We start from the raw sequence: 14990 nt of genomic DNA, 5'->3' as shown, positions 1-14990 counted from the left end.
TTCTCCCAAAAGGAACAAGAAAAATCAGAAAAGGTGTCCAAGAGAGTCAGTGCTGTGGAGGAGGTACGGAGCCACGTGAAGGTGCTGCAGGAGATGCTGAGCATGTACCGCAGGCCAGGGCAGGCCCCGCCAGACCAGGCAGCCTTGCAGGTACTCTTTGTAAAACTAAATTTCAGGTGGGCCTGAGTATCACTGACATACTAGGAATACACATGTATTTCAGGAAGTCATCATACAATCAAAATTTATGTCCCTCACCCGCCCCCAACTTCCTCATTCCCTTCCCTTCTGTTCCTGCCTCTCTGCCCATCCCCAGGCAACCGCTGATTTGTTTTCTGTTCTGATTAGTATATATTTCCTAGACTCTTATATAAATGGAATGATACAGTATTACACTTTTTTTTTTGGTCTGGCTTCTCTTCTCCCCCTTGGCGTAATTATTTGAGACCCGAGACCCATTCATTTTGTTTTTTTTTTTTTTTGGCTGCACCGCTTGGCACGAGGGGTCTCAGTTCCCTGACCGGGGATCAAACCCATGGCCCCTGCTTTGGGAGCGTGGAGTCTTTTTTTTTTTTTTGATTGCAAAGCAGTGTTCATTATTATTATTACCATTTTTAACATTCTTATCGGAGTATAATTGCTTTACAATGGTGTGTTAGTTTCTGCTGTATAACAAAGGGAGTCAGCTATATGTATACATATCCCCATATCCCCTCCCTCTTGCGTCTCTCTCCCACCCTCCCTATCCCACCCCTCTAGGTGGTCACAAAGCACCGAGCTGATCTTCCTGTACTATGCTGGGGAGCGTGGAGTCTTAACCACTGGACCGCCAGGGAGGTCCCAGTAGTTCATTCCTTTTTACTGCTGAGTGGTACTCCGTTGTATGCATATATCACAATATGTATATCCATTCGTCTGTTGATGGATATTTGGGTTGTTTCCAGCTTTGGGTGATTATGAATTAACCTGCTGTAAACAGTTGTATACAGGATTTTGTGTGAACATACACTTTCCTTTCTCTTGGGTAAACTCCTCGGCGTGGGATTGCTAGGTCATATGCTACATGTATTGTTAACTCTTTAAGAAACTGCCAAACTATTTTCCAGAGTGTTTGTATCATTTTATATTTCTGACAGCAGTGTAGAGATTTCCCATTTCTTCACATTTACACATCTTGAGATCTTTCTTTTTTTATAACACACTTACTGAGAATTTATATAACAAGCTCTGTTTTGTAGGTCGTGTATGAGAGGTGTGAAAAGCTGCGGCCCACCCTGTTCCGGCTGGCAAGTGATACCACCGATGACGACGATGGGCTCGGTATGATCTTTTTTTTCTTTAATTTAAAAAAGAAATTATATTTATTTTTGGCTGCGTTGGGTCTTTGTTGCTGTGTGCGGGCTTTCTCCAGTTGGGACGAGTAGGGGCTACTCTTCGTTGTGTTGCTCGGGCTTCTCATTGTGGTGGCTTCTCTTGTTGTGGAGCACAGGCTCTAGGCGTGTGGGCTTCAGTTGTTGTAGCATGTGGGCTCAGTAGTTGTGGCACGCGGGCTCTAGAGCACAGGCTCAGTAGTTGTGGCGCACGGGCTTAGTTGCTCTGCAGCATGTGGGATCGTCCCAGACCAGGGATTGAACCTGTGTCCCCTGCATTGGCAGGCAGATTCTTAACCACTGCACCACCTGGGAAGTCCCTTGGTACAGTCTTATTCTTTAGGCATAGACAGCACCCAAGAGTGCAGGACAGACATGGGGCTTCCTGCCGTGCTGCTGGCGCAGAAACAGGACAGTGGCCCCTAGGTGTTATGGTGGTTGGGCTTGGGGAGGGCGTGGCCTGAGTTGATTCTTCTAATTTCCAGAGGAATCTAGGTTTGAGCAAGAAATGAGCCGCAAGTCTGAAAGCATAGATAAGGGTGGAAATTTACCATGTAGATTGGGTGTGAAGGGGATAGAAGAAAGAGCGGCTACAGTTGAAGGCTTGAAGAAAGGCTGAACGTTCTCAGAGGTCTGAGAAACAGCTGCGAGGGGCTCCTTGGAAGGTTTCACACCCAAAGTGCCTTCAGGGGCTGGGTGGGGAGTCTAAGTGGGGTTACCAAGTGGAAGGCACAGGGGAGAACTGTAATCCTGTACACAGGTATTGAAACGTTTAAAACTATTTTATTTTATGGAAAATCTCAAAACACGTAACAGGGATTTATTCTATGCCCATGTACTCTTCACCTTTTGTTAATAATTACCAACTCATGGCCAGTCTTTTGATCTTGTTTTATCTGTACTGCTTTCTCCCGCCATCCTCCCCGCTACATCCCCAATTCTATTTTTTTAATTTTAATACGATCTGGCACCTTATTAGATGTCTGTTTGATGACTGTCTATGCATTTACTTTATTTACTTTACTTACTTATTTTTATAGGATCTTAGTTCCCCGACCAGGGATCAAAAACCCGTGCCCCCCCCTGCAGTGGAAGCACGGAGTCTTAACCTCTGGACCACTGGGGGAGTCCTCCCAATTCTATTTTTAAGCAAATTCCAAACATTTCAAAGTAACCAGTCAGTGTTCAGATTTTCCTGGGCATTTTTCCTTCTAATCATTCCTTGCTGACCCTCTTTCTTTTTTTTAAGTTTGTTATAAATCAGTATCAAAAAGAAAAACCACGCTTTGTAATTGGTTGATATTTAAGTCCCTTTTAACGGATAGCCCCCGTTCTTTTTTACTTCATGCATGAAAAACATGTCCTTTGACTTGCAGAGTTTCTCTTGGTCTCAATTTTCTGATGGCATCTCCCATGGTATTTTTTTTTTTTTTTTGGCTGTGTTGGGTCTTCGTTTCTGTGCGAGAGCTTTCTTTAGTTGCAGCAAGCGGGGGCTACTCTTCATTGCAGTGCGCGGGCCTCTCACTATCACAGCCTCTCTTGTTGCGGAGCACAGGCTCCAGACGCGCAGGCTCAGTAATAGTGGCTCACGGGCCTAGTTGCTCCGCGGCACATGGGATCTTCCCAGACCAGGGCTCGAACCCGTGTCCCCTGCATTGGCAGGCGGATTCTCAACCACTGCGCCACCAGGGAAGCCCTCCCATGGTATTTAATGTTTCTCTGTTCCTGATATTTCTGAAATTCCTGCTTTCTTATGAACTGGATCAGGAGGCTTGTTCAGATTCAGGTTCAAATGGCGGGGCGTGTGCGGGGGAGCAAGAATGCTTCACAGGTGATGTGAAGGGCCCGTGGTATCTGGTTTTCTGGGTTTTTTGTGATGTAATTATTGTCTAAACCCGTTATTTCCTCTGGTTGCAATGAAGTCAAAGGTCACAAAATTTAAATTTTAATCACCTTGCACATACCAAATAAAACACCTTGCCAGGTGAATTCAACCTCGTGTTAGTTCACAACTTCCATCCAGTTTAAAAATTGACAGGAAATGAATAGTTGGTCGCTCTTGCAGTGCTCTCCTAGTACCGTGGCCTGCAGTGTTATACATAGCCCCTGGCCCTGTTGCTGTTCTGTCTCTCTCCTAGAGAGGCTTTCTTGCAGGTAAACCAGATCATGAGATACTCCTGACATTTTTGAAATCCACTGCGTACTTCATACTTACAGGATGTTTCAATTTGGATGTCAGATTTTCATCAGGAATACTTGATCTGTACTTAGATTTTATAAAATTTACAGGTGAAAAAGTAGATTCGTGTACCAACTTTTTTCCTACACGCTTCCCAATGACTGAATAAAGTACCAAAAATTTCTTTTAATATTTGCATCCACATTGACAAAATAGCTTTAAGTTTTGAATTAAAATTAAAGTTTTAGTTCCTCAGTTGAAAGACCCATATTTCAAGTGTTGGCCATCATATTGGACAGTACAGACAAAGAAAGTGAAAAAATTTGGTTCCTCCTACATCCTGCGAAGAAAGTGTTGAGGTTCAGGGGTTGAGTGACTGGGTGTGCCAGGGGACTGATCTCATGATCTGGGGGCAGGAGGCAGGGATATACTGAACCTGGCAGAGCCGTGTGACAGCTGCTTTGTGGAGTGGCTTAAAAAAGACTGAGATTGTTGGTAGCTAAACCAGGGGATTCTGATTTTTCTCTCATTCTTCAGCGGAGGTTCTCCAGGCAAATGACCTCCTCACCCAGGGAGTTCTGCTGTACAAACAGGTGATGGAGGGCCGTGTCACCTTTGGGAGCACAGTGGTCAGCTCTTTGGGAGACATACCTGTCTCCAGAGGTATGTGCAGAGAGCCTCTCCCACCCTCTGCCGTGGGGCAGCCTGCAACCACCGGGAAAGAAATGGATCCCTGAATGCTCTGGGTTATGGTATAGAAATGAGAGAGCATGTCCTCTTTTCCCTTTCCCTTGGGAACTGGTTTTATATAGCCAGCCTCTGCCCCACATGCCATCATGGGTTGACTGCTAGGCTGGAACTAGCTTTGGCTGTAAACAGAAGCGGTGGCTATACCGTGCCCAGGTTTGGATTGCACCTCTCATGAGTGCTTGCTTATGGGAGCTCACACCAAAAAAAATATGACCTTCTTCGGGTGGTTCCTAGTGCCAGGCTAGCTAAATCAGAATCATCTGGAGTACTGGTTAAAATGCAGATTCTCGGACCTTCTGAATCAAGACTACTTAGAGCTGGGACCCGCATTTTTATCAAGCACTCGAGATGATTCTGATTCACTGTGGTCAGAACCTCAAAGGCCTCTGACCTGGAGCAGTCAGCTCTGCTAGTGTCCAGGTTGAATGGACCGTTAGAGGATTCTGTGTTTACTGGGGTGGGAAGGCAGTTCCTCTGGTTACCTCGTATTTCAGATGCCACTCAAGGCTGTAAGTCAAGCCAGTCAGCTGAGGTGGAAGGTTCATCTGGGGTGTGCTTAAGGGTGGGGTGATGTGATGTCTTTTGATTGGGAGGAGGCCTGAGGGAAACTGATAACCTTTAAGTGGAGACTTTGCTCTTCTTCTGACTGACTTATTTTCCTAAGTGTCTGTTTTCTAGTGTTTCAGAATCCAGCAGGCTGCATGAAGAACTGCCCCCTGATTGACTTGGAGGTGGACAGTGGGTCCGAGCAGGCTGGGACTGTGGCGCCATCTTTACTGCATCAGGACCTGGCAGCCTTAGGTGAGGGTGGTGTTTAGGGGCAGCAGGCACAGAATGGCCCTGATTCCCAGGGAGAGAGTAAGCCCATTCCCCTTGGGGAGACTATGCCTGTTTTTAGAAGGAATTGGGTATACCGGGAAGTTCAGAGAGGTCCTCCTTGTACTCAGTTTCAGATTTGCCATGAATGAGTTGAATGACTTTGGGTAATTTGTTTTGTCTAGGCTTTCTAAATATTCTAGAAAGGATGATGGTATCAGTCTCCAATTCATATCAGGTACAGCTACTGGTGTGCATCTCACTCTGTTCCTTCTTTACAGGGATCAATGATGGCCCAGTTACCAAAAAGGTAAGGAAGCTCTTCCTAGGGACCGGAGAGGAGAGGGCAAGTCCCTCAAACCTACCTTCATGAGGGCAGCAGTGCCTGGGGGAGGGTGGAGGGCTACAGCATAGCCTGGTGGCACTGTGGACTCGGAGGTCCAAAGCCTCTTCCTCACCTCTGCTGTCTGGCTTGAACCCCTGGAGGGATTTTGCTCTCCTTCTTCCCTACCCTCTTTTGTTGTATCCAGGCTCCTGCTTACCAAAGGTCTGCTGAGGAGTCACGTCCTCTTGACCTTTCTCCACCTGCCTCAGGAAGTGTAGTAAGCCTGGGCTTTGGGGTCAGGAGAGCTGTGCCATGATGTTACCATGGCTCATAGTCACTCGTGCTCTGGCCTTACGTTAGTCATTCCTGGTTTGACAGGTTGCGAGTCAGAATTGCGGTCAGGAAAAGAGGAACCCTACCACCAGCACGCTGCCGGGTGGTGGTGTTCAGAGCCCTTCTGCAGAAAGGAACTTGCTGGATCTCCTCTCCCCACAGCCGTCTCCGGGACCTCTGTGAGTCTTGTGGGCAAGGAACGTAGAGGAGTGGCTCCTGTGTGCAGTTCTCGCTCACTGCACGAGGCCAGGCAGAGGGGCCCAGGGGTGCTGCTCTCTCTGAAGGGCTGCTTCCTTTCTATCGGAGTTCAATGCGTGCTGCTCCTTTCACTCTGCATTCTAAGTCAGGAAAATACACGTTTTGGCCCAGACCTCCAGAAAGGGGTTTAAGGAGCAGCAGCAGTAGATGATGATGTTTTTTGTCTTTATAGGTTTTTTTTTTCCCCCGATTTCAGTGTAATTTGAAGCAAAGTTTGATTACTAGAGAAATAGATAATATAGAAAGTCCCAAATATCTCTCTCTAAAGACAATGTCGAATGGTCCTTCTTTGCTTTTTTTCTACACGTGTAGTAATGTGTTACTGTGGCTTATTTTTACACAAATGAGATTACAATTTACAAACTGTACTCCACTGTGGTTTTTTATATCACACATCTTGGATACATTTTCATCAATTTATGTAAACTTGCCTCATTCTAATAGTTGAATAATAATTCATATACATATAATATATATATTTAATCATTTCCCTCTTGTGGATATTTACACAGCTTCCAGGTTGGAGGAACCTGGAGTGTTTCTGTAGTACAGATTTATAAAAGTAGAGGTGCTCTTAAGTACGAGTATAAACATATTTTCATAGATCCTGTCCCTTTGCCTCTGGCAAGGCTGGAACACTTTGCCTTCCCCCAAACAGCCTGGGAGCCTGTGTCCCTGGTGGAGACCACAGAGCTGGGTGGAAATGGAGATGTGCTGGGAGGTCATTCTTGTTTGTACCCGTAGGGGGTTTCTTCCTAGTTTACTGTTTATAACCGCTTGACATGGAGTCAGTAATAATTCTAATTTTGGTGGGTTACTTACGTCTGGAGTTTGGTTTCCCATAAATGTTTTTGATTTGTATTCCAAATGGACAAAATCATGAAGTATGAATGAAGTGGTCAATGTAACTTGCGCTGTCACCTTCCTAGCTTACGTCACGCTGGTGATCATGTATGGGAAACTTCATCTGACTGAGCTACTTGTTGTCAGAGACTACCTGACAACTACAACATTAATTACTTTATTGGGTCCTTATTGTATGCACACATTCCGCTCAGTGCTCTTCATACACTTTCTCATTTAATTCTTGTAACAGCCTATGAGATAGATACTAAACTGTTTCTATTTTACAGATAAGAAAACTGAGGCATGGGTTAGATTACTTGTCTAAAGTCATACACCCGTAAAATATATACATACACACATATACACATGCATATATATTTATTTTTTTCCCCTTATTTTTCAGAAAGCCTAATCAGATTCCTGGATTTCTCTACAGTTTTTGCCAGTCTTGATATTTATTATTTCTTTGCAGGAATTATATTCCGCAGAAAAGTATCCCCAAGGAAGTGCCACCAGGTACTAAGTCCTCTCCAGGTTGGTCCTGGGAGGCTGGCCCATTGGCTTCTTCTCCGTCTTCCCAGAATACACCTCTGGCTCAAGTGTTTGTCCCTTTGGAGTCTGTTAAGCCCAGTAAGTAGAGTTTCACCCTTTTTTTCCCTTTCTGTTAGATGCCCAGCTTTATCCACTCTGGATTGGTGTGGGTGGCTCTTAAACTGGGGAAGATGAGTGGGGGAGAGATATTGCCTGGGGACAGAGGATAAGGCGGGTGGCCTATGGTCTCTTAGCTAGTACTTTTTTAAAATTTTCTCTGTTTTGGAGTTGACACTGAAGGATATTGGCAGGCGGAATTTAATTAGGGACCTTGAATCCACTTAGGGAGATGATCTTCATTTGGAATTCAAGAAGGGAATGTTCAGTGTGATCTGAAATAACTCAGAAGAGGTGGAATTAGAAAGAAAGGAAGAATTTGGCTGGTGATCCTCTTCCTTTCTAATGATCCTCATTAAAGCAGGAAAAGTAGCTATTAACCTCCCTTACAAAGAAAAGGAAACGGAAGGCCCAGCTAAGTAAGGTGACTGCCTGTGGTCAGCACACTGGTATGCGAGCGGGAAACAACTGGGGTCTTTAGATCTAGGGCCTGGGCCCCTTCCTTGGGCACAGGGCCTTCCTGTGGCTCAGTGTGGTGAGCTCAGATTACAGAGGGCCCTGGAACCAGGCAGACGAAATAAAGTCAGCAGTGGGGTCCCTTTGCATACTTACTTTATTAATTTTTATTTAAACATAATAAATGTTCATTGTTAATTTCCTGGTTTTGATAATTGCACTGTAGTTATATATAATGTTAACATTTGAGGGAGCTGGGTGAAGGGTACATGGGAATTCTTTGTGTTTTTGTAACTTTTTGTAAATCTGAAATTATTAAAAAAATTAAAAACAAAAACAATATTCAATATAGTTTTAGAAAAGATAGAATAGAGCAGAAAATTAAAATCATCTGTACCATTACCACCCAGAGATGGAAGTTCTGTTAATATCTTGATGTATTTTCCTGTTTTATCCATGTACATATGTTTAGTAAATTGTCACCATAGTATATATACTGTTTTATATCCTGCTTTATTTAATATTATAAGCTATAGCATTGTTTCATGCCCTTATTCTTCAAAACCTTGATTTTTTAAAAATGAATTCATTCTTATGGCACTAACATGTACTGTTTTATTCAGTTTCTTTCTGAAGGATAATTTGTTTCCAGTTGTTTACTGTTATAACAGTGTTACAGTGAACAACCCATTGCAAAAAATGGAGATCCATTTTTGAAACTTTCCTGATTATTTCATTAGGATATATACTTAAAAGTGGAAATGCTGGGTGTAGACATTTAAAATTTTGATCTTCGTTACCAAGTTCCTTCCTGGAAGGACTGCCTTTTTCCCCATAACCTCACCTCCATACCTCATGAGTATTTTCAGTCTTTTAAATCTCCGACAGTTTCATTGTTAAACTATATTTTTATAATGTGCATTCTGATAAGTGATGTTTGGCATGAAATAAGGATCTTCATTAAAATTTTTTCCATATGGTTAACAAGCTGCCTGCCATTTATTGAATCAGCCAGTGATTTTCAAATATATGCTCTTGACATGTTAAATTCTCATATTTGGGTCTGTTCTGCATGCTGTTTTCAATTGCAATTTCGTACATATCTGAGTATTATTAATGCAAATAGCCCTACTCTCCCTTCTTTTTTAATGGTTAGTCTAATGTATCTTTTCCCAAAATTAACTTACGAATCATTTCTTAGCTAAACTAGAACAATCCCTTTAGTATTTCCAAGACCTAATTAATTTGAAAAGATCTGCTGTCCTTATAGTTTTGTAAAATTAAATATAAGAGATGTGTATGTGTATGTAGTCATACAAAAGAAACCAGAAGGATATAGGCCCAGATGTTAGCAGTGCTTATTTCTGGGGAGTATTAAGGGTGTTTTTTATTTACTCCTTTATGGTAGCCTATATTTTCTATAGTGGTCATACATTATTTTAATCGTAATCATTTCTTGCTCAAAAAAATGTTTGTTTTTTTTTTCTTAAACTGGTACTGGATGGTTGGATGGAGGGGAGAGATCAGTTTGGAATGTCACAGGAGTCCAACTAGAGGTAACGAGGACTTGGATTATGGTGGTGCAGAGGGTTAATTCCAGGCGCTGTTCTGACTGGAGAAGCAACAGGATTTGGTGATAGGTGCACATCTCTTTCAAGCATGGCTCCTCTTTCAGGGGAGTGTGTAATAGTGCTAATCCTTTTGGTTGGGTCCTTCTCTACCAGGCAACCTGCCTCCTCTTATCGTGTATGACCGGAATGGATTCAGAATTCTACTCCACTTTTCCCAGACTGGGGCCCCTGGCCACCCAGAGGTGCAGGTGCTACTGTTGACCATGATGAGCACGGCCACCCAGCCTGTCTGGGACATCATGTTTCAAGTAGCTGTGCCAAAGGTGAGTCAGCGGCTGGCCCGCTCCTTTGAATTTTTCAATAAAGGCTATCATTTTTGAGCACCAGGTCCTTTGCTGGGATGTTATCTATTAGGTGGAAGGGTTAGAATCTTCACTCAAAGTAGGTTAAGATAAAATGGGAATTTTGTTGGCTCATTTAACTGAGGATTCCTGAATGTCTGACTTCAGATATGGCTGGATTCAGGTAAATTCTTAAACAGTTCCTTAAGAATCTGTCACTTTCCATCTCTTGACTTTGTTTTTCCTCTCTGGACCCTGTTGTCTCATAGACTCCCTCCACCAAGCAGGAAAATGGTTACCAGCAGCTCCAGAGTTACATGGTCCTTATCGCTTTTTATCTCAGAAGGAAACTCTCCCCTGACATGAGGCATGCATATTGATTACCTAAGGAAGGGCTAAGATTGGCCTTGTTGGTATTACTTGCATACCTTGGACCAGTAACTCGTGTTAAGGGGTATGAGGTACTCTGGCCAAGTTGCATGTTATGTTTTTTTCTCGAGGGAAGTAGGTCCCCACAGATTAACAGCCATACCAGAATCACAAGAAATGGGCAAGGGGCCTGTCCTGAAAGGAAGGATTCAAAGCAGACAAAAATAAACTATGTGTTTTCTAATACTCATGGTAATTTTGTAGGGCATGCGCTATTATTACCTCTGTCTTATAAATTAAATTGTCAATCCAAGGTTCAGAAAGGTTAAATATTTTGCCCCAAATCACAGAGCTAGTAAGAGGCAGAGTTAGAATTCAACCCAAGATATGCTGTCACTCTTCATGCTGCCTCTCAGAAGCCAACCTTTGATCACACAACTTCAGATACATTCTATATATGGGTCGAAGGGTTTTTGGATCCTTTCATCAATTGGTGGGGTGGAGGCCAAGCTCTCCTGTTCACCTGATCTCCCTCATTAAAGCTGTAGTTTGTTAGGAATGAGTTATATGTTGGATTTTTTTTCCCCCCAATAGTCAATGAGAGTGAAACTACAGCCAGCGTCCAGCTCCAAGCTTCCTGCTTTCAGTCCTTTGATGCCTCCAGCAGTGATCTCTCAGATGCTGCTGCTTGACAATCCACACAAAGTATGTTCTGGTGTCTGTGGTAGCAGGGAAATGGGGGCCCCTGAACTCTAGGGAGGCAGCTGGGCAGGTGGAGAGAGGTATATTGAGGTCTTGCTTTGGTTGGGATGGTGGTAGAACATCCCTTGCCAGAGTCCATTTTCCTTTGGGGCTTATTGAAAGATCTGTGACCAGATTGTCATAGCTGGGGACCAAGGGAGTGGTACACACTCTCCCTAATCCCATGGAATCCTCTGAAAGGGTGAGGCCAGTCTGTCCTCTTAGCTGGTCTCCAGGAGGACTCCCAGGAGGTAAGCCTGGCTCCCTTTGTGTTTGCAGTCCCAGAGGGTCAAGGCCAGGGTGTGCCTGTCACACAGTTGCTTGAAGCCCTCACTTGGGTGGAGTTAACATACATATACTGTTACTTGGTGACTACGGGGGTGGGTAAAGGCTTTTACTCAGGGCCTGTCTCTGTGTTCACTCCCCACTAATATAACGTCTTTTTATCTTTGCTCAGGAGCCCATCCGGTTACGGTATAAGCTGACATTCAACCAGGGTGGACAGCCTTTCAGCGAAGTAGGAGAAGTGAAAGACTTTCCCGACCTGGCAGTCTTGGGTGCAGCCTAACTCCTCACTGGACAGACCCTGCCATTCAAGCTTAGGCCAGTGTTACTTTTGCTGTCTAGATAGGACTAATCACGGTGATTTAGTGCAGAGTGCCAAGAGTTCTATCCTGACATCAGGCTCTGGATGCCAACCTCTGACTTATTCTGCAGATATTGTGTGTGTGTGTGTGTGTGTGTGGCCCGGGGGCTGAGGGGCAGGGATGTGGGCGGTGTGGGAAATGCTAAAGCATTTCTGATAACCATCTGCTACGATCATGTCTGGTTTTGCATGTTGGTGGACACTGATGTCCCTGCCTCGAGTTGGAGGTTTTATAAGCCAAAGTTGTTGTTGTTGTTTTCCATGTATTATTATCTTTTCATTCATCCACTCTGTGCCTTGTCAGCCTTTGAAAGACTTGGTTGCTCCCAGGCTGCTGTTCTCAGGGACCTTAAAAGGAACCTGGTTGGTCTTGGGGCAGAGTGTCTTCTGGGACACTCTCTTCCAAGAAAGACCTTGTCTCCATTTCCATTAGCGAATGCTGCTTGCATGTGTTCAGGAAGGTCTTCTAAATGGACTGCTTGTTGCACTGTGTTCTAGGCGAGGGGCTGCCACTAGACCAGAGGACCGCGCTTGGTGGGCCAATCATGTCCTTCACCACTGTGCCTTAGAATTGCCCATAGATGGACCCTTCAGGGCAGAGGGGAAAGCAGATCCCAGGCCTTATTCAGGCCTCAGGTTCCATGGGTTGGGCAGCCTGTCTGGACCCTTCCTCAGGACCCTCATCTCCATCCTCATCCTCTTTCACCACAAGCATTTACCCAGAGCTCTTTGATTGTGACGCCATGCCAGTCATTGTAAATCATAACTAACAGGTTCGCCCTGGCCTGTTGACTTCACAATCCAGGATGAAGAACTGTGATGCAAATGAGATATGAAGTGAGTTTAGCGATGAAAAGTGATGACTAAATATAGAAAGTCATGGAATAAATACCCGTGTAGCGAATATACTTTGTGGAGTTTTGAGTAAGTAGGAGATGCAAAGCCTGTTGCATTTAGAGATAATAGGCTTGAAGGGATCATTCATCTGTTGAAGTAAGGAAGACTTCCTGAGGGATGTGGAACCTTAAGAACTGCTTCAGTGAAGAGAAGCCCTGAGGATCTGAATGAAGCTGGAAGAGAGGTGGATTCTTGTTACAGTCATGGTGTAAAGGAAAAATTCAGGCTTGCAGTCAGTTAATACTTAGCACCTGCAATGTGCTAGGCATTTGTGCATGTTTTACAAGTCTTGCTTGGCCTGATGGGTGGGTGAAGAGAGCTGAGCCTGGCTGAGATGGCCTGATGAAGGATGCCAGATCCAAGCAGCTCACCTGTCTGGGTAGGAGTCTGCCTCAGAAACTGCAAGGCTCTGTTTGGGGCTCTTTATCACAAAATCTGGTACTTTACAGTCTGATCTTTTACCTTCTACATATAGTTGGAAATCTGCCAGCACTATGGTGGGGATGGGAGCTGTAAAAAATCAAGGTATGTTACTTTTAAAGCAAATGTGAAAACTCATAAAACAGATAAATGATGGGGTGACTTCTTCATTTGGCATAACTCATAAGGTTCATTTTAATCGAAAATTTTGTGTTCAAATATTCTATATAGCTTTTATAGGCTCTAGCTATCTCATAAAGTCTCCTAGAGGTGCCCACCATAAAGACGATGCCTACCTAGAACTCCCATCAAAAATGGGTGAATGAGACCTACACATGAAAAAACCTTTATCACATAGTTAAAAGGTAGACTCACTGCGTGTGAACATTCTTCTGTCTTCTGGGAGACAGACTCCCAGTGGTGCTCTGCTTAGATAGAGTTGGACAGGGTAAGGGGGTAGGGAGGTGGGTGTCCTGAAAGTGGCCCTGGTTTATGTTATCAGTGCCTTCTAATTATGAAGTTCAGCGACCACTTAAGAAGAACCAACCCGTATCTTTTATTCACTCAGCAAGTTGTTGTTGACTAGCTTCTGTGAGCCGAGCACTGTTGTAGGCACTGCAGATACAGCAGTGATAGAAGGTCCCTGCCCTCGCGGGTCTTCTGATGGGGAGGGACAAATCCATAATGTGTCTGGTGGAGATTTGGCACTGACGATCCAGTATTTTCCCCTATCCTGAACTCTTCCTTCCGGGATCCTGCTCATCCCTATTTCTTGAACTACCTCTGACTGTTCTTTTTCCTCTGTCCCTTAAATGTGTTTCCACAGGGTTTAGTCCTTAGGACTTTTCTAAGCATTCTGGGCAGTTAACTACTAGATGAGTGGTAGACCTCTATCTCAGGCTTCCACCTCCTTGCTGACATCAGGTCCATATTTTAAGCCGTCTAATGGATATCTATCTGGAGGTTCCACTGTTGCCTCCAGGTGCTTGGAATGGAACGGAACACAGCCGCTTCTCTCATTCTCTCTCTGTTCTTCTATTTGAAAGCACCTATCCAAGCCTTCATAGGTCCTTGATTCTTGTTTCATCTCCGTCCCCCTCAGTACTTTTGTCTCGTCTAGTCTATTTCTAAATAGTATCACATCTTGCCCTCCCCACTGCATTCACATTGTCACTGCCCTGGTTTGGCTTTTTTTTTTTTTTTTTTTTTTTTGGACGGTGCCGTAGCCTGCCTCTCAGTTCTCCTCTGAGCCATTATACTTGCCAGCATCAGAATTCTGTAACATACCTGGGCACTTGACCCCTGCTGAAAAACTGTGAATGGCTTCTTAATGCCCTAAAAGCCTATGCAGCCAAATTCAAGTTGTTTACTCTGGCGTTCAGTGCCCTTCTGTAACTTTGTATGCTCCTTACCCTTCTGGCATCATCTGTCAAGAATAGAGCACACTTTGCCAGAGCCACAAGAAAGTCCCTTCATGTTTTGGTAATGCCATGTTTTCTCGTATCTCTTTGAATACACCTGTAGTTAACTCCTTTTGTCTCTTCAGTGATTTAAGATTGGGCTAAAATGCTGCTCTATCTGTGAGCCACTCGCTGTGGATATAGTAAACGTTGAAAAAAGGATAAATAATGACCAAAAACATGAATATTACCCATTAAAAATAAAATAGTGTAAATTGAGAGATCAGACATGAAAGGTTAAAAGCAAAGGTGATATTCTCATACAAATAGTGTTTAGTACAGTGTTCATAAATCACAAATTCTTTGAATACATCTAATATAGAAGATGCTTACCCAGGCCCAAAATATAAAATTCTACAAACTAGTGTGTTTGTTTTAAACTAAGAAGAAAACAATAGAGTGCTAGCCATAGTTTGTTTCATATTTTTTTAAGCAGTAACAGCCTGACCTCTTTCATCTGGAAAGAGACAGAGTCAATTAGATAAGCAGGAAATATCCTCAGAGAAGATAAGGCCAAGGTCCAGAGATCTCATCACACATTTAATGTAAGCTGAAATGGAAAAA

General features: G+C 43.8%; 1 protein-coding gene across 1 annotated transcript in view; it reads left to right on the top strand.

Moving 5' to 3' along the window:
• The window catches only part of GGA2 (golgi associated, gamma adaptin ear containing, ARF binding protein 2), a 30458-nt gene extending 17341 nt beyond the window's left edge, over window positions 1-13117 (top strand). Inside the window, exons 8-17 of the mRNA XM_068565302.1 lie at window positions 13-150; window positions 1239-1320; window positions 4087-4212; window positions 4978-5100; window positions 5397-5425; window positions 5819-5952; window positions 7350-7507; window positions 9706-9875; window positions 10857-10967; window positions 11461-13117. Of these exons, the coding sequence (XP_068421403.1) occupies window positions 13-150; window positions 1239-1320; window positions 4087-4212; window positions 4978-5100; window positions 5397-5425; window positions 5819-5952; window positions 7350-7507; window positions 9706-9875; window positions 10857-10967; window positions 11461-11571 (1182 nt within the window). The 3' untranslated portion in view covers window positions 11572-13117. The remainder of the gene's footprint in view (window positions 1-12; window positions 151-1238; window positions 1321-4086; window positions 4213-4977; window positions 5101-5396; window positions 5426-5818; window positions 5953-7349; window positions 7508-9705; window positions 9876-10856; window positions 10968-11460) is intronic.
• Window positions 13118-14990: the final 1873 nt, after the last annotated feature.

Source organism: Eschrichtius robustus, chromosome 16 (assembly GCF_028021215.1).
Source record: "Eschrichtius robustus isolate mEscRob2 chromosome 16, mEscRob2.pri, whole genome shotgun sequence".
In the NCBI taxonomy this organism is placed as follows: domain Eukaryota; kingdom Metazoa; phylum Chordata; class Mammalia; order Artiodactyla; family Eschrichtiidae; genus Eschrichtius; species Eschrichtius robustus.
This window is presented reverse-complemented; position numbering and strand designations above follow the sequence as displayed.